Source organism: Sebastes fasciatus, chromosome 19 (genome assembly GCF_043250625.1).
Source record: "Sebastes fasciatus isolate fSebFas1 chromosome 19, fSebFas1.pri, whole genome shotgun sequence".
NCBI classification, from domain to species: Eukaryota; Metazoa; Chordata; class Actinopteri; order Perciformes; family Sebastidae; genus Sebastes; species Sebastes fasciatus.
Genome location: NC_133813.1, coordinates 5,365,512 through 5,384,301, shown reverse-complemented (window position 1 = coordinate 5,384,301; position 18,790 = coordinate 5,365,512). Strand labels below are relative to the sequence as shown.

Sequence of the window (18,790 nt, the reverse complement as noted above, 5' to 3'; positions counted from 1 at the left end):
GCCGGTCCTGTTGGCAGTCAACAACTTATAGCTTAATAGTTAAGCTGCGTGTTGAAGTTGTGAGAGTCAGATTTGTTTTGGTGTCGGCAGAATAAATGCAATACAATAAGGCAAACAGGCTTGTGTCTCCTGACTTAACCCCCTCTGTGTTGTCAGGAATGCTAACAGGACCGCTCATGGCGTTCTTAACCATGAGAGCACCATACACGCAAATTCCCACAGGCCTTGAACTCCACCCAGCTGGCTATATCTCATATGTCAACACGGCAGGATAGGAAGTGTTTTTCCAGGATTTCCTCGTGTTAAACTTTACCCTCTGATCTCTGCCGTGACAGCTGTGTCACAGGTTTATCAGATGTTTGTGTTTTTGAGTCATCAGCCCTCAAGTAGTCTGTCTGTTTTTACCCCCGTGGCCCCGGGGTGCACACTCATAATGACGTATTCTTTGTGTACACTGTGAAAGAGTTTAGAAATTCTTGTTGGTTGTTGTTTTCATTTCAATGACCTGCTGCACTCTGTGTCCCAGGAATCAAAAGCGAGTAGGAGGTTCTTGAGCCATTGTTGGTTGCACATTTTGTGGTTTTCCTCTCAAGCCCTGTATAAATAATTGAAGGACATGTTATATCATTGATTGGCTGATTACTAGTGTTTGTTTTCTGCCAGGTGTTCCATGATATTGCCTATAAAGCGAAGGACAGGCAGGACCTGCTGGCTGGTATCGAGGAGTTCCTGGACGAGGTCATCGTCCTGCCTCCCGGAGAGTGGGACCCTAACATCAGGATAGAGCCGCCCAAGTCTCTGCCCTCCTCAGACAAGAGGTCCGCTCTAATCCACACAAGACCTAATCCAATGAATGAAGTCACTGCACTGAAATCTATTGTACTGTGTAACATGACGGCATGAAAAAAATCTTCCTCACACCACCTCCTTCTTTTTCTCTTTAAGTGAGATTATATAACTTGGCTACAAATAAATATTTGAAGATGTTAAATGCAAAACTACTGTTTAGCATTTAGCTGAAAGGCTAAGCTAACAGTAGCATGAGTGTAGAAGAGACTTAAAGTCAGAGAATGAACTTGTTTTCAGCTATATTTACCTAAAGTTTGAGTGAGTGTCTTGAATTGAGCAAGGCTGCAATTTATTGCTTAGAGATTTTCATTCATAAGAAGGAAATTGTTATTTCTTCTCCCCAAATGTTACATAATTTCCTTTTTTAAAAGGTCCAGTGTGTAACATTTCAAGGGGATCTATTAGCAGAAATGCAATATAATATCTATAACTGTTTTCATTATTGTATTATCACCTGAAACTAAGAATCGTGTTTTCATTAGCTTAGAAAGAGCCAGAACGGACAAACCAAACACTGGCTCTAGAGAGAGCCTTTCATGTTTTTACATTTCCTGGAGGCCACAGTAGCTCTCCAACATGCTTGTGTAAACTGCGGTAATGTGAGCTGCAGAGAGCAAAACCGTGGTACCGCCAGCCGCCGTCTGACTTCCGTTGCTCCTAAAGTAGTGTTATTGGCGAACGGCGTTACCACAGTTTTGTCCTCGATGGCTCACATTCCTGCAGTCTTGCAAAGGGGGGAGTGAGCGGAGGAGTACTCTGTTGGTTGCAATCTGCAACCACACCACTGGATGCCGCCAAATCCTACACACTGTACCTTTAATCTCGCTAACGTCTATAATGTGAGTGATAAGAAAATGCGAAAAATTGCAGTCAGACTAAAAATATAGACTGAGCATAGTTGCTATATTATGTAGTGTACGTATGCGCATGTGTCACAAAGTTCAACTCTCCATATTACATTAAAATTATGCCTGTATAGCATAATTTTAGGAGTAGAAAAATGGTTTCTTGTTTTCATCTATATATAGACGTAACAGCCATACGAGGACACACGTTTTCATGGAATACAAGTGTTACTTGTTAAATGTGATTTTTGTAGTTTTAAGACTGAATGCTTGAGTTTATTGAAGGCTTATGTAATGTGACTGTTCTGTTTTTAAAGGAAGAACATGTATGCCGGATTAGATCCACCTCAGATGAATGGAGACACTCCTCATGATGCGGGAAATGGAGGAGGAGGAGGACCACACGAGGTTGGAGAGGAGCTCCAGCGCACCAGAAAGTAAGTAGGATTGAGTGTACATCCAGTGAAGTAAAGAGAAAAATCATAATCACAGGTTAACAATACCATGATGTTCGTTCTATCAGGTGGCTACATGTGTCTTGTAGATGATATCATCCTGATTATAATATTGATGGCATGTGATTATGTTGTCAGTGAGAATATGCATCGTTCTAACTTGGAAATATGTTTTAGTCTCTTTAGCTTCCCAGTACGTTTCCAATAAGGAAATATTCCACACATAAACAATTAAAGTGCTTCACTATTGCACAACATTTGGATTGTGTAATCATGTGTAATTTACTGTATATAACTGAAGTAAGCCACGTTACGCCATGAAACGATGTTACACCCACTAACTTGAATGGTTCTTCTTCTTTAAGGTTTTGCGGAGGTCTGGTCCTGGATATCAAGCGGAAGCTGCCCTTTTTTGCCAGCGACTTCTATGATGCGCTACATATCCAGTCTCTGTCGGCGATCTTGTTCATCTATCTGGGTACGGTCACCAACGCGATCACGTTTGGAGGCTTGCTGGGTGACGCTACAGAAAACATGCAGGTAATTGATGGTTTATTTATCCTACATTTCCCATAATACACCTGGATAGTGTCTTTCGTTAGACCCTTCCTGACTCCTAGATGTTCATTTCCCATAATCCCCTCGCCCTCGAGTTGTTACAGGCTTTCTGTTAAAATTTTTCTATTTTGCGCTCCAGCCAAGATAACCCTGATGACTCAAACTTAAAGAGCTCCCTCCAGAGACGCTGGTTTTTCCAGCTGTTTTCACAGAGTGAGTAGTACTCATAAACTGTCAACAGTACAATGAATAGTTCACACAACACCTCCCCTTTGAGGCAAAAAAGACGAGGTACTGAGTTAAAATGAAGCAGCCTGGAGAGCATGTTTTATCCTAAAATAAAGGCTCTTAATAGAGTGTTATTGGATCTGTTTTGAGATGACATGGCACTCCGTGTTGAGTCACAAACTAATGAAGAGTAAAAAGAGTTGACTTCAGCTGATAAGCCATGCTAATTTCGAGCTCAGAGGCTCATACTGCATCCATCTGTTGGACCTGCTGTTGACGGGGCTGCATATGGAAGAGTTGTATAATAGACGGCTGCATCCGTCGCGGTGCCCCCTGGTACAGGAGCTGAGTGCACAAGGTTGTCCCCGGCTTTGAGCGCTCTCCTGGCAAGGAGCAGAGCAACGGCCTCACGGATTTACCCAGGCTGTAAATAACCACAGATCCAGATTACCCAGCCACTGTAGCTTCGTCATGACTTCAACACCCCCGTCCACCACCACCACCACCTCTTCAATCCTCCACCACTTCCCCCCCTCGTCCACTCTGAGCACAGCAGAGGGAATCCCTGCCCTCAGCTGACCTTCCTCAGTGCAGGTCTCACAAATACAGCCAAGTTGTCAATTACTCATCCATGTACTGTGTCTACGCAGCTTTAGGCTTGTGAATTACACAGCGTCTGAACAACTGACACGGCTGGAAATTAAACAGGCCCGTGCTGACGGGCCGGTGATGTGTGTAGGGAAAACAAAGCTTCCACCTGAGTAAGCAGGATTACGGTATTGACAGAAAGAGCTGCAGGAAACGCGGGAAAATGGGTTCAAAATGTATCTGTTGAACAATTTCTTTCCAAGATATGAATGCCCCGGTTTCATCTCTTCTGTGTGTTTTCAAGGCCAAACATGTTCCATGAGCTGTGTGTGTTTTTCCATGTGTGCAGGGAGTGCTGGAAAGTTTCCTGGGTACGGCTCTGACGGGAACAGTGTTCTGTTTGCTGGCTGGTCAGCCCCTGACCATTCTCAGCAGCACAGGCCCGGTGCTCGTCTTTGAAAGGCTCCTTTTCACCTTCAGCAAGTGAGTACTTTGAAAATCGTAGAAATATTGGCGATAGGGTGAATTAGAGTTCACAAACAGCTGCAGTAGCCTGGCAGATATTTACAGATTGTTGGCAGTTACAGTTGCCAGCTGATTGTTAATGTTCCAAGTGTTTTGCAGTCAACTTCCTGTCCTGATTGACAGCGACCACACACACCCAGATGTAAGAGAAAGTGTTATAAAGTGCATTCAACAAAAGACATCACCTCCTGTAATGGCACTATATATGGTGGGGAAAATGTATTCTGGGACACTTTGAATTGAATCTGCGCTAACTTCTTTATCTTTTTATTAGGGCTAGGGCCGTCAAAGTTAATAACATTAACACAACTTGCGGTTTTTAGATTGTAGCGGGCTCAGTTTTAGAGCTAGAGTGAACGTACTGGCATCATATGAAAGTAGAATATAAATAAATAATATAAATAAAGCTTCAAGTTTGGCTAAATTTTGGCGAGGAAAAACTGTCATGTCCATTTTCAAAGGGGTCCCTTGACCTCTGACCTCCAGATATGTGAATGAAAATGGGTTCTATGGGTACCCACGAGTCTCCCCTTTACAGACATGCCCACTTTATGATAATCACATGCAGTTTGGGGCAAGTCATAGTCAAGTCAGCACACTGACACATGTTATGTTATGATTTGAGCATATTTTTATGATAAATGCATTGTTTTGTATTTTTCAACAATAAATATATACATATATTTGCATAAAGCAGCATATTTACCCACTCCCATGTTGATAAATGTATTAAATACTTGACAAATCTCCCTTTTAAGGTACATTTTGAACTGATAAAAATTGCGATTAATCGCGATTAACTATATTAATCGATGGACAGCCCTAATTGATACATATACAGTCCACCTATTTGACCTCTGGGACACAGTAATTGTGCATATTTTACATGCTATTTCATGTCCTCCTCCTTCCACTGTACTCCCTTCCTCTCCCTAGAGAGAGAGTCTTCTAGCATTACCAAACGCCACGCTGACTATGTTCCATTATTAATAATTCACTCTCATTTAATTTTACACTGTGAGTTAAGAATGTTGTGCCGTCTGTGTCCGCCAAATGTTTCCATGCCTCCTATAGTCAACGCTTGCTGAGTCAGTGGCAGCTGTTAGCCCGTCTACAGCTGTCGGGTACATACCGAACAGGTGCATCATTTCCATTTAGAAAAAAAAGCCTGCTGACACTTTCAAAATCAACGTTTTATTTTGAAGGGGCTCCAGAACATAACAATCAGGTTGGACAGAGGTGATTGGAAGTTTAGTGAATTCTTGGAGGGATTATAAAGGCTTGGTAGTAAAATATTATGATGTAGGATTTACACAATTAACCGCCCCCTCTGTGCCGTCCTCCTCCTCCTCTTCCTCAGAGACAACGGGTTAGACTACCTTGAGTTCCGGCTGTGGATCGGCCTGTGGTCGGCTATATTCTGTCTGGTGCTGGTCGCCACAGACGCCAGCTTCCTGGTGCAGTACTTCACTCGGTTCACCGAGGAAGGCTTCTCCGCGCTCATCAGCTTCATCTTCATCTACGACGCTTTCAAGAAGATGATCAAGCTGGCCCACCACAACCCGATCAACTCGGACTACGATCCCGAGTTCATCACTTACTACGACTGCCGCTGCATGCCTGGTACGTACAGTACAGTACGTGGTCTTCACTTTAGCTGCAGCAGATTAAGAGGAATTGCTGGAATGGCCACTTAAAGATAGATTACAGGAGGAGTTTCACTCTATCCAGTAACATAGGCAGCGTCTGATACCAACCACTTGGTAATCTTGAACCACCCTTTGATTAGAAACTCCTCATTGGCGCCATCAGAATCTCAGCAACCCCAGCGATACCAGACAGTGAAAGTTGAACAGCCTTATTTGTCCCATTTGGCAGTGATGTAACTATTGTATGTTAAACAAAGCTTTCAACTTATTTTGTCCGTGTTTACAGTGGAGATAACAAATGATACTAGTACGAGTTGGCCTCTAGATACCACTGTTTACTTTCTCAACAGCCCTATCAGTTTCTGTGTCGGTGTAGGATTGTTTGGGAGAGAGACGTTGACACTGAATACCGCAAGTAATAGAAGTTTTTACATTTTGGTGATTATTGTTTCTCTTTACTAGGCAACAACTCGGACCTCCTTGAAGTCGCTTCGTGGACAAACAGTACCGATCTGGTATGTATCCTTCTTGTTGTTGTGACATTTAGTAGCTTCAGAATTTAAAAACTGTTTCTCCAAATATTGTTGGTTGAAGGAATCTTCTTTGTCCTCGTCTCTCCAGCCAGTGAATGCCACCTGGGCGACCCTGACCAAGCACGAGTGTGTGAAGTTCGGAGGGCAGCTGCTCGGAGATACCTGCGGCTTTGTGCCTGACATCACCCTGATGTCCCTCATCTTGTTCTTCGGGACCTACACCTGCTCCATGGCTCTGAAGAAGTTCAAGTTCAGCCGCTTCTTCCCCACCACAGTGAGTGATAGTCACCCATCAATGGATGCGTAGCAGTTGTTTTTTTTCAATTTTGTCCCTGCGCATAATGCCAGAAGCGGTGAACATCGAGCGAACCAGTGACCGTACGGATGTTTTGAAGGATATGTTCCAAATCACATATTTTTTCTTTTTACTTTTAGTACGTACTGCAGCTGCCCTCACAAAGTACGTACTCTTGCATGCAGTATGCATACAATTGGAACTTTGTCATAACATTGCATCTTGAACTTTGAACCTCTTGCTCATATATCTGCTGCACAGAGGTTTGTGGGTCAGAATAGCCAGAAAAGCATGCTGGCTTGCATACTGCAAAATGCGACCAGAGGTAGTAGGACATCCTGGTATTTTTGGCATTTTGCATTTGACGTATGTAGTGGGACATACTAAATCTTTTTCTGGAATACTAGGCGGGTCATTGTTGAATTTAATTGTGAAATAAACCCCTTCAGGATGATGCAAGACCGTAGAATGCCGTGATTGACCAATCAGAATCAAGTATTCAACAAAGCCGTGTAATAATGCTACTTATTTATTATATTTTTATTTTATTATAACAGAATTTGTCTGGTAAATCACCAAAATAAATGAGGATCAACAAATAGTTTATTTTTGCACAACTACACTAAGAGTCTAGAGCCATGTAGTGGCGTGAGGCTGTACAGTACTTAAGTACAGTGGTGCTTTGAGCTAAATGCTAACATATTCACAATGATGCTCAACATGATGATGTTAAGCAGGTATAATATTTAGCATGTCCACTATCTTAGTTTAACTTTTACCCATGCATGTCCTGAGTTTTTCAGGTAATTTGGTCATAAACCAAATTATTGGACAAATTAAAATTTGACTTGCTGATGCCGCTGGATGGAAAGAGAAGAGATCCCCAAAGTTATTACGTTTCATCCTCAGGGGAACATGAATGGTTGTACCAAATTTCATGGCAATCCATCCAATAATTGCCGAGATATTTCAGTCTGGGCCGAAGTTGTAGGCCAACACTGCCGTCCCTGGAGCCATGCCACCAGCATGGATGATTATAACCTAGCATTTTGTGGATGTTGTGATATTGAGCACCACATTTTTCCATTTGCATAACTTATCCATTTCCATTCTTTTTCTTGCAAAAAGAAAATCATTGGCTCTTTATCAGCCTCTGGTCTGGTTGTGTTTACTTAACTAGAAATGACAAATATAATTGCACCCGCTGCACTTGCAGAACCGAAAGCACACACTCAGCAAGGTAACATGTTTATCTACAAACAAGTAGTGTAACAGGGTGGAGATGTCACTTGAGCCAGTTCATATTGCCACAAGCAAAAACCAAAAACACTGTCAAACCTGTTGTAAATGTTTACCCCTTCTAGGTGAGGAAGCTCATCAGCGACTTTGCGATCATCTTGACCATTTTGCTCTTCTGCGGCGTGGACGCCTTTGTCGGTGTGGAAACTCCAAAGCTCATAGTGCCAAGTGAATTCAAGGTACATGCCACACACTGGACTTGTAATAGAAAAGTGACGGACATTTACAAAAAAAGTAGTTTCCTTTTTGTTTGAAATCATTGCACTGAGATGTTTTAGCTGAATGACAATGGTCAGCCAGGTTTCCTCTGATGACACTGATCCATGTTTCTGCTAGAAAGCCTCTGAAATTCTTTAAAATCCCAGTATAATGCTTTCTTTGTAGTTTTCCTAGTAAGCGATACATGAAACTAAGACACAGTCAGTCTTGGAGATCGCTAAGCTCAAATGTTCCTCAGCTGGCGTTAAGACTAGCCCGCCTTGACATAGCTCGAGGAAGGGAATGATGGGGTAGAGGAGCGGCTAGCTGCATCAAATAACAACTTGATAATAGGCGATGTGAGAACACAGACCATCTTATAGTTGCAAGTACAGAGCCAGCTTTGTTTGACCACAGAGTCTTAATTCACAGATTTCTGTAAGGTAACAATACACCAGTAATTTCAGACTCGGTGTTAAGACTCTCTGGAAGTGTAGTGGAGTAATCACTTTGAATTAGGTATTTTTTGTTCTATTTGAGATGTTATCCATGTGTCCATGGGTCACTTTAACGGTCTCGTTCTTCTTCCTCTTCCTGTCTAGCCCACGAGTCCACTGAGGGGCTGGTTTATTCCTCCGTTTGGAGGGAACCCTTGGTGGGTGTACCTGGCAGCCACGCTCCCCGCTCTGCTCGTCACCATTCTGATATTTATGGACCAGCAGATCACTGCTGTGATTGTCAACAGGAAAGAGCACAAACTCAAGGTTGGTGCACCACCCTTAATGTTTTATTCATTTTGAAAATTCTAGGATAAAATGAATGAACTTTAAGGATAAAACTGTACAGAAACTACTGAAAGGGTTGTAGCCAGGATTTTAGATTGACTAGCCACCAAAAAAGTCTTTTAAAATGTTTTTTCCACAACTGGAAGAAAATACATTTTATCTCCCTGCACGATTGTCTAATGGTGGAGAATTTCTGTCGGAAAAATGAAAAATCCCTTGATTAAAGGAACAGTGTGTAGCATTTCGACGGATCTAATAGCAGAAATAGAATATAATATTCCTAACTATGCTTTCTTTGGTGTATAATCACCTGAAACCTGTGTTTTCGTTAGCTTAGAATGAGTCCTTCATATCTACATAGGGAGAGCCTTACCTGTTTTTACGTTACCTGAAGGCCACCGTAGTTCTCTGACATGTAAACTGCGGTAGCTTGAGCTGCAGAGTGCAAAACCGTCGTACCGCCAGCCGCCGTCTGACTTCTGTTGCTTCTAAAGGCAAACGGCGTTACCTCGGTTTTGCACTCAGCGGCTCACGTTACCGCAGTCTTGGAAAATGGAGGAGTGAGCGGAGGAGTACTCAGTTGGTTGCAATCTGCAACCACACCACGAGATTTCACCAAATCCTACACACTGTCCCTTTAAGACAGTCAAATGAGGTAATTTATACTGCGTTATTATTGTAGCAGGTGTCAGTGTAACACACAGTTCTGTCAATTTAGTTTGTCCTCTTTAATTGCTCCTCTGCTACCTCGCCTCAGTGGCTCCAGAGGGCAAACAATCCAGTTTCTCATATAACACAAACTCAAAGTACAAGTATTATTATCTCCTCTTCATAAGATGAGAGTATTTAGCCAACAGGTAACACCTGACACTTCTCCCACGAGCAACTCCCACCCATCTCTCCTCTGCAGCTGAGCCACACCTCACTAACACGACACTGTAGAATGTAAACACTTCCTCATTAAGGTCGTTAAAACTACCAAATGTCCTGAAACAATACTGAGTTCATGATCTGTCTGTCTTCCATGGTAGCGGTTTCCCTGCTTGCTATCGGTGTATATTTGTGTGCACCACAAGATCGTAAAAAGCGCCTCTTGACGCATCTGTACACTCACTGGTTCACTGTGAGAATCTCATTCTTCTGCTCTCTTTCCTCCCGTCTCCTCTCAGAAAGGAGCAGGCTATCACTTGGATCTGTTCTGGGTGGCCGTCCTGATGATTATCTGCTCTTTCATGGGCCTGCCGTGGTACGTGGCTGCCACCGTCATCTCCATCGCCCACATTGACTCCCTGAAAATGGAGACTCAGACGTCGGCCCCCGGGGAGGCGCCCAAATTCCTGGGAGTCAGGTGAGATAACGCAGCTGCTGGACACCGTGTTGACGTCATTTAAGAATTGAGTGGTTGCTTACATGATGGTCCCAGAGCAAAGGTTTCTGCTCTTTGCTCTGTTTTCCCAGAGTGTTGTCGGCTTTCGACAGTGCCAGGTAGTTAATTACATTTATTTGGGATTCCCAGGTGGAAATAAATCTCTTAGCAGGTGGCTAGAAGGCAGAGTTTAGTCCAATGGGCTGTAATGCTGTGTGTAAAATCCATACCAAATGTTTACATGCAGACAAAGTTGCATACGTCATGCACAGTTTTCCCTAATAAATTTGAAAATGTGCGCAAGTGGACAAGCCTTGTTTCCTCCTGCTATACTCCCATAATTAACCATAAATGGTCAATGCAGAGCCTTTTGTGTATTTTTTTTATTGCACAGAAACGTAATTATTTTCCAACAATAAGGGATGGAGAAAGGGAAAAGCACAAAAGAGAGAAAGCAATCTTAGAAAAGATGGAGAAACTCTATGCTAGGGCTGCAACTAACGATTATTTTCATTGTTGATTAATCAGTTTATTTTCTTGATTAATCGATTAGTTGTTTGGTCTATAAAATGTCAGAAAATGGTGAAAAATGTCTATCAGTGTTTCCCCAAAACCCAAGATGAGATCCACAAATGTCTTGTTTTGTCCACAACTCAAAGATATTCAGTCTACTGTCATAGAGGAGTAAAGAAACCAGAAGATATTCACATTTAAGAAGCTGGATTCACAGAATTTAGACTTTTTTTTCCTAAAATAAATTACTCAAACCAATTAATTGATTAACAAAATTGAGATATGACTAATTCTAGTTCACAGTAACAGCTGTGTATACATTTTGTGCATACACAGCTGTTAAAAATGAAGACTAGGAACCAAAGTTTGAGACCTTCAGTGTGTGTTTTAATGTCGATGCGATATTATCTCTGGTGAGTTTGGTACTATGGATTAAACTGTCATTAGAGAAGACTGGTATTCAACTGTTCACATCTACTGCCTTTCATGCTTGTGAGGGTTATTGATTAATTCAGTGTTTTTCCTCTTTTTTGTCCACCAATCCAGAGAGCAAAGAGTCACCGGTATCTTTGTTTTCCTCCTGACGGGACTCTCTGTCTTCATGGCCCCGATCCTCAAGGTAGTGCTCCAACTTTTTAATTCTTCCACGCAAATATGGATTACTGTCCGCCTCTTTTAGGACAAACTCCTGTCACCCCTCTTAAATTTAAAATAATTTCAAACCTTGTGTTCATCCGATTAGGAACTCCCATAGTTGAAGTAATTCAATGTGAAATAAGCATGTTCATCGGGGCTTAAGCTCCGATTGCAGCTGAGTGCCTTCTCGAGTTTCCATTCCCACATTAAGCTGCCAAACACAAAAAAAAAAGTGAAGTTAGTGAGAGGAGATTGTTGGAGCTGGTACTCCACCTTGTGGACATTTTGATTATTGTGCTTCTGGAATATTTTTTCCTTTTCCATACTTTGGGAAAGATGCAATATGTTTAGTAAAAATTATGATTTATGCTGTTTCAAACGTCTTTTCATCTACTTCTGGTTTAAATATTGAATATGTATTTAAATTTCTGCACTAGCATGTCTGATTATAGTGTTTTTTTCCACTGCTTTAAAGTTTGCTAATACTGAGAAGTAGTTGCCAAACCTGCCCTAATGGCTTTACTTAGTGACTTGTCACACTGAGGTGTCGTCTACAGAAGAAGATTCTTAGAAAAGCTGCTTGTGGACTATTTTTAAACCAAGCAATTATGCTAAAAATAACCCCCCGAATTACCTGTATGAAGCAACATCTTTAGCGTCTCTTAAACCTTTCTATAGAATGTATTTATGACGTTACTAGAGCCAGTCACGTCACATTACTTTAACTGTTTCATTGTGCTCTGTGTCCTGCAGTTCATTCCCATGCCTGTGCTCTACGGTGTGTTCCTCTACATGGGTGTGGCGTCACTCAATGGTGTCCAGGTGAGTGAGTCTTACCTGTTCAGTTCCTGCAAACCAGTGTTGGGAAAGTTACTTAAATTGTAATCAGCCAGCCTACGGTTAGGGAGTATTTATTCAGTCAACATTAGCTTAGAGTCAGTGACACCAGCACTCCTGTTCACATGCTCTCCACCTCTGAGCAAAACCTACCTGAATGTAGGCTTACCAATCAAATGCAACCCCTCACTCACTTACAGTAACTACCATAGATTAAAGAGGTAATGAGCTCATGTGAAATAGAAGATGTCTGCTGCATCATGCATATATTACGCAAATATTGTCGTAACGTCTGTCTGCAGCGTGTCCATTCTCATGACCTGACTGACCTGTTTGTTTGCTCGTTTCAGTTCATGGACCGGCTGCAGCTGCTCCTGATGCCGGCCAAGCACCAGCCGGACCTGATCTACCTGCGGCACGTCCCCCAGAGACGCATCCACCTCTTCACCTTCATCCAATGCCTGTGTTTGGCCCTCCTCTGGATCCTCAAGTCTACCGTGGCCGCCATCGTCTTCCCTGTCATGGTGAGGAACGGCCGCAATCGCCGACGTAGCCGAAAACAATTTCACACGGGGCAGGAGAGCTAATCAAACTATTTCTTGTGTCTGCAGATCTTGGCGTTGGTCGCCGTCCGTAAGGCGATGGACTACGTGTTCTCCCAGCACGACCTCAGCTACCTGGACGACGTCATCCCGGAGAAAGACAAGAAGAAGAAAGAGGATGAGAAGAAAAAGAAAGGAGGGAAGAAGAAGGGAAGCATAGACAGTGAAATTGAATTTGTAAGTTCATCTTTCAACCTAGATATTTAATATTTGTATGTAACGTATACCAAAATCCAATGTTGTCATGTGATTGTGTAGATCCTCACCTTTTTAAAGTCCGTTAATGTTCTCCCTCCCTCCATCCCACAGTCTGACTACCCCTACCATGAAAACATACCCAGTATAAAAATCTCTATGGATATGATGGAGCAGGAGCCCATGTTGGGTGATAAATCTGTGGATAGTGAGTACAAGCCAGGGCCTGCTTTGCCATAGCTCCAAGGGCGGCTCAATCTTTGCTTCTAAAGGCTTCTACGCTGATTTTCTCTTGCATGCGTTAACAAATTGAACACCTTTTAATAGATCAATATGCTTTTCTCTAACGCTGCTCTAACCTGCCAGTTTGAACAGATTTTCTTTCACCGAGCTTTTCATATTATAACCTTTTTAAAGCAGCTTTGCGGCGCTTGCCTTCTTTTCTTTCTTTTGTTTTTTCTGCTGATCCATTTGTAAAGTATATATTTAAAGTTCTTCCCCCCCCCCCCCATCAGGAGATCAGGCGCCGACTTTCCCGCATACGTCATGCTGATCACTACTTTGTGTCTCCCACCGTGGCCGAGTGAGTGAGTACCATCACATATTTTTCTGCTGAAAGGAAAAGTAATTCATATATTGTGTGATTTGAGTCCATACAGCAGCGTATTTATATCGCTCTATGTCTCGTCCTCTTTCAGCCTTGACAAAGGTGCATACACTAAAGATTCACCTCAGATTCGAATAGACAAGGACGCTGAGGAAAAGGCTTTCTTCCGGAGGAAGAGCTCCTTAACAGATCTGTGAATGAATAATCCAAAGATACAGCAGAACCGGCACAACATCCTCTTTTGTATTATACTACTGCTTTGTGACAGTGTTTTTTTTTTTTTTAATATTCCCTGTGTGAGGATTTAAATCAGAATGGCTGGAAGTTTTTCGTCTTAAAATTGAAACACTTTGGCGGTACTGAATTTTAAATGAGGGCTGACACAGGATACGTTTGAGCATTCTTCACCCGCATGAGTTCTTGCAGAAAACAAAAGGGCTACTCAAGGTCATGCAGTTTTTATGGGACATTAATATCTTATGAATGCGTACGCTAATAATTTAGAGCGTCCAGCTAAAGATGTTTTATCATAAAAGATGTCTTAGATATAGCAAGTTTGTAGAATACAAATGGATCAAGGGGGAGCTTCCAATAGTTTTTTTTTAAAATAGATTTCCTCCGAATAACACCAAACAAAACCAGCCTCTCTTTCTGTTTTTATATTTATTTTTTTAATCAGTGGAATATGAAGAGTAAAACATAGCAGAGGTACTGCATTTGGAGGCAACACACAGGAGAAATCCTCCTTTACTTGTAGTGAACAAAAGGGCTACAAAAGGTGCACAGTCATGAGCGGACATTAATTCTGTATTTATGGGCATATGAATTATTTATCAAGCATCCATCTAAGGCTGCGTATTCATAAAACACATCCAGAGGATCATGTAAGAATACCATGTTTGTTTCAGTATGGTAAGAAGTAAATGGTTGAACACCATACAGACTGGAACTTTATCCTTTTTTTCCTATATTTATTATATTTAAACTCTCGGCGAATGAATTTGCCGTAAAGTATGGCTTTACCGTTTAACTTCCCCATTTGTGCAAATTTGAAGATATTCTTTCTGTGGTCTGTGGTCTGATCCACTCGGCTGTCTTTTCCCTGTTTTAGGGAGATCTAGATGTATTATACCTGTATGTAGCTCTACCTCTTATATCTCTGTAGGTGCCAGGCATTATATATATATATATATATATGTATGTATATATATATATATATATATATATATATTAAACACATCTTGTTGTGCAATTATTTGTGATCAAACACTGATTTTTTTTTTTTCAACTGGCACTGCATAGGATCTCTGAATCTTCACTTTGAGTTCCTTTTTGCTCTGTGACACTTAAGATATTGTATTTCTGTTTGTCAATATAAAATAATTATGTATGATTTTTGCCGTGTTTTAAAGGGTAATTCCACCAAAATTATTTTTTTCATCCCAAAAGCAAAAAAAAAAAATCATTTAAGTAATTTTATTATTATTTTTAATGATTCACGTACTGAAATTTGGGGGGTGGAAGTGATGGCCTGTAACGTTCTCACACGCTTGACTGTGAACCCTAAAAGCCTATTTGAGTTTCCTTTTTAAAATGTGATCATATTTAAAAATCTGTTAATGTGATACATTTTCAATCTTTTGAGTACATTTTTTTTTGTTTTTAAATTATGAAATGTGTGTGTTTTTTTTTTTAATGAAAATCAACAAACAATCACTGTGAGGCAATGCAATGTTGTGACTTCCAGTCCTGGAAGAACTACTGCTTTATAGCGTACAGGGTAAAACGTGTTTGTGCAGCAGCTTCACTTTAAAATTGACGTTTTGCTGAGACATATCATTATCTAAATCCCATTTAGTGACAGTTTAATGTCTTAAATTTTCTTATTTGAGTCACTTGATCATTCTTTTATTTCTGATTGAAGTACACACTGATTTAGGATATTAATGCATATCTGAATGCAATACATCTCAATCATTTGAAATACATATATTCCTTGAGGAAAATGACATGCACAATCAGCGCTGCTTCTCATCTGATTCGTAGTGCAAATAAAGGGCTTTAATTTTCACAATGGCATCAATATGCTGTCAAGATGTGAAGCACAAGACTGTTACAGTTGCTTTTGAACCAAAAAAAAAAATCAAAAACCACATTGTCTTCCACTTTGTTCTGTGATCTGTATATCTTGACTTTCTGGTTCCGATTCCACATTTACTGTAATACTTTTGAACTCTGAAACCAGTTTTATACAAACATCTTATGTGCTCAATAACCATAGGTTACTCAGAAGGAAGCAGATGTCTGTTTTTTTTATGGAGTGTTTTGAATGACAGCAATAAAACAGTCCAAATGATTCTTAAATATGTAGTTGTGTTTTTATTTTATAAGCATTGGGTTTGTGTGAAGTCTGACATGCACAGTCGATATGAGCAGCACGACATGTAGAGGGATTACTTGTCAGTTAAGGTCACAAAGGGTATTTAGACTTCCAGAATATCGACTATCTGGTGTGAGAGATGCAGACACGCAGAGTGCATTTTTTTAAGGAGATGAAATTGGGTTGAATTCAAGCTCCGAGCTAAGCCGTGCTCAGTCTCACAGCAAAGATAAGACAGGATGGCTGCATAGTTTCCACGATCACAGGACTTGGGTCCGGCTGTAATGAAACTAATTGGCTCATTACTATGAGTCGCTGTGTTCTTGTCATATGCCAAGAGTAGAAAGAAATAAGCGTAATAATTAACTTCCTCTGGTGCCGGAGAGAACATCAATGGTTTATCCCCTGACAGTTGCTCAGGTTAATGTTATTAGATATGAAAAGTGACTGAATGTGAGTGATGGTGTGACGGTCGAAGCTCAGGAGGGGATTACCTCACTGACTCGTCCTTAAAAACATCCTGCATCCGTTCATGGTGACCTCACATTCTGGAGAAAACTGCCAATGTCATGTATACACTTAAACAAAAGTAAATACAGCAAATGCTGGTTCCCAACATGGGGGTCCCGACCCCAGCTAGAGGTCGCCAAAGCTTTACAGGGGGTCGTGAGTCCTTCTTGATTTTAAGGCATGTAAGACAACTTAAAAAAAAAAAAAAATACAGTCTCCCTACATCTCAAAGTTTCATTTATTTCTGTGAAGAAAATTAAATTATTTATAAAGTTTGGATTATTATTTAAGATATAAACAGGATGAGGTCACGGTGAAGACGTGAACACAAGTTATATTCAAAGCCTTCCCTCTATGCTAAACAGCCTCGCAGTTAAAACAACCAAAGAGCTGATAGAACAATGGCCAAACACTGAATTCCTAAAAAAAAAGAAGTATATTAAGTATTCATGATTGTTAAAAATTCAATAAATTACAGAGAATTGCATTAAAAGTTCCTAAAAATAAGAGAAACTCATCTCTGATGCCGAATTCACAGGAAATAATCTGCTCAAAATTCATCCAACTCGCTCATTTTACACAAACTTCCTGCAGTTATTGTTTACACTATTTGTACTGTTTATCAGTTGTTCTTTACTCTTATTGTTATGCATTGAATATAATATGAAATATCCATAAAATATGTCACTCAGTCAGGGGTTGACAGTTTACTCAATGATAGAAAAAGGGATCCCTTAAGGAAAAAGGTGTGGAACCACTCTGCCAATATGTGTATTGATTGCTCCTTTACATGGTGCTTAATAGGTGCAAGCTGCATCATATTTTGGCTCAAGGGGGCAGTAGTGGCACTTTTCAAAAAGGCACATCCACATTCAGGCAGGTAATGAACACCAAAAAGACCATTTCTGCTCACAACAGTTGACAGTTGTTGAGACACCTGACAACATCTGAGAAACAGAAACACCTGTGCAGGGTGATGCAATCCAATCCAATAGTTCCATCTTTGTGAAACTTCAATTTTGTGTCCGAGGGAAGTTGAATCAACTCTATGGTATCTTTTGAGACTTTGTAGTGGTGTTGAATTAAATTGCATTATACCGAAAGGTGCTTTAATCTTCTCCACAATATTTCAAATCCATCACTTTGTTATGCAATAGTCTCGCAATATATTATATATATTTTAAGATACAAAAGGACAAAAGAATTTGCATCCTCAAAAAACTATTTACCCTTCATGCTAAAAATGTTGCTGCTTTCTATAAAAAATTCTATGCAAGAAATCACAGACAGTCTTTGGATAAAGGCAATGCCTGCATGTCTGCGCTGTTTTGACATGAAGAAAGGTTGAGTACTTAAAGGTTTTGGTACCACTCACCACTCTTTATAAAACTTTAAAAATGCTATTTTTCCAAAGCCCTTCTAATAACTTTTAGCCATTATATCCCGCTCTTCAAAGCCACCAAACTACGTTCACAAAAGCAAACCTTATTAGAATGTGTGCATTTATTTTCAGTGATTTCTTGGTTGATGTTTTGGTGTTTGTGTGCGGTTTAAGATCTGCAAAGAGAGATCAAAATCAAATCCAATATCGCAACAGAAATTGTGTTTGATAAAGAAAAGCCTCTGAACACCCACGCAGGTGTTTTCAGTTAATCTGGCTTAATCTGGTTAGACCTCTTCACAGGACTGTGTGGGCGTCTACAGACTGATTAGTGAGTCTCCACCTTTATCATTCTTATCGGAAGATGAAGATTTATGACCTAAATTCCCAGCAGAGCAGCCATCTTGACATGTCATTGCAACCAAAAGAAAGTTTATTCAAGTATGCTATTAGTATACTTCTTTTAAACTTAAAATAAGAGAGTATACTTTCAGTTTACTTTTATGTACTTATCAGAGATATACTTAACCAAAGGTGTACTTAAGTATACTTGGCTCGACAAGTATACAGAAAAGTCTAAGTATACTTGGCTTATACTTGTACTTAATCTTTTGATCAAGATATACTTAAGAAAAGTATAAGTTAGTATACTTGTAGTATAAAAATGATTTAACTAGTAGTTTACTGAATATACATTAGAGTGCACTTTCATAAACTAAAAAGTGTAAAAACTAGTAAACTATCAGTACAATACTTCCACTTAAAGTATACTTTTATAAACTAAAAAGTGGGCCTATTTAGTCCCAAGAAGTATTGAAGTAGTACACTTACAAGTATAAAACTAGTAAACTATCTGTATACTTATAGTATAGTTGCAGTAAAAAATAAGACTTAAATGTAAACTAGTTGTGTACTCAAAGTTTACTATTCTTACACTTAATGTATACTTACAAGTA

At 40.4% G+C, this 18,790-nt stretch overlaps 1 protein-coding gene across 3 annotated transcripts in view; it reads left to right on the top strand.

The window, feature by feature from the left end:
• Positions 1-15,927, top strand: part of LOC141757723 (electrogenic sodium bicarbonate cotransporter 1-like) — a 37,769-nt gene extending 21,842 nt beyond the window's left edge. The window contains exons 10-26 of one of the 3 annotated variants that reach the window (XM_074618448.1): positions 664-818; positions 2,012-2,131; positions 2,515-2,689; positions 3,873-4,006; positions 5,409-5,671; positions 6,160-6,212; positions 6,319-6,504; positions 7,890-8,003; positions 8,625-8,786; positions 9,977-10,155; positions 11,233-11,305; positions 12,076-12,144; positions 12,510-12,683; positions 12,771-12,938; positions 13,071-13,164; positions 13,472-13,539; positions 13,655-15,927. In XM_074618448.1, the coding sequence (XP_074474549.1) occupies positions 664-818; positions 2,012-2,131; positions 2,515-2,689; positions 3,873-4,006; positions 5,409-5,671; positions 6,160-6,212; positions 6,319-6,504; positions 7,890-8,003; positions 8,625-8,786; positions 9,977-10,155; positions 11,233-11,305; positions 12,076-12,144; positions 12,510-12,683; positions 12,771-12,938; positions 13,071-13,164; positions 13,472-13,509 (2,157 nt within the window). In that variant the 3' untranslated portion in view covers positions 13,510-13,539; positions 13,655-15,927. Of the gene's footprint in view, positions 1-663; positions 819-2,011; positions 2,132-2,514; positions 2,690-3,872; positions 4,007-5,408; positions 5,672-6,159; positions 6,213-6,318; positions 6,505-7,889; positions 8,004-8,624; positions 8,787-9,976; positions 10,156-11,232; positions 11,306-12,075; positions 12,145-12,509; positions 12,684-12,770; positions 12,939-13,070; positions 13,165-13,471; positions 13,544-13,654 lie in introns of all 3 variants that reach the window. The other 2 variants (XM_074618447.1, XM_074618449.1) reach the window with 2 other exon arrangements.
• The last annotated feature ends 2,863 nt before the right edge of the window (positions 15,928-18,790 follow it).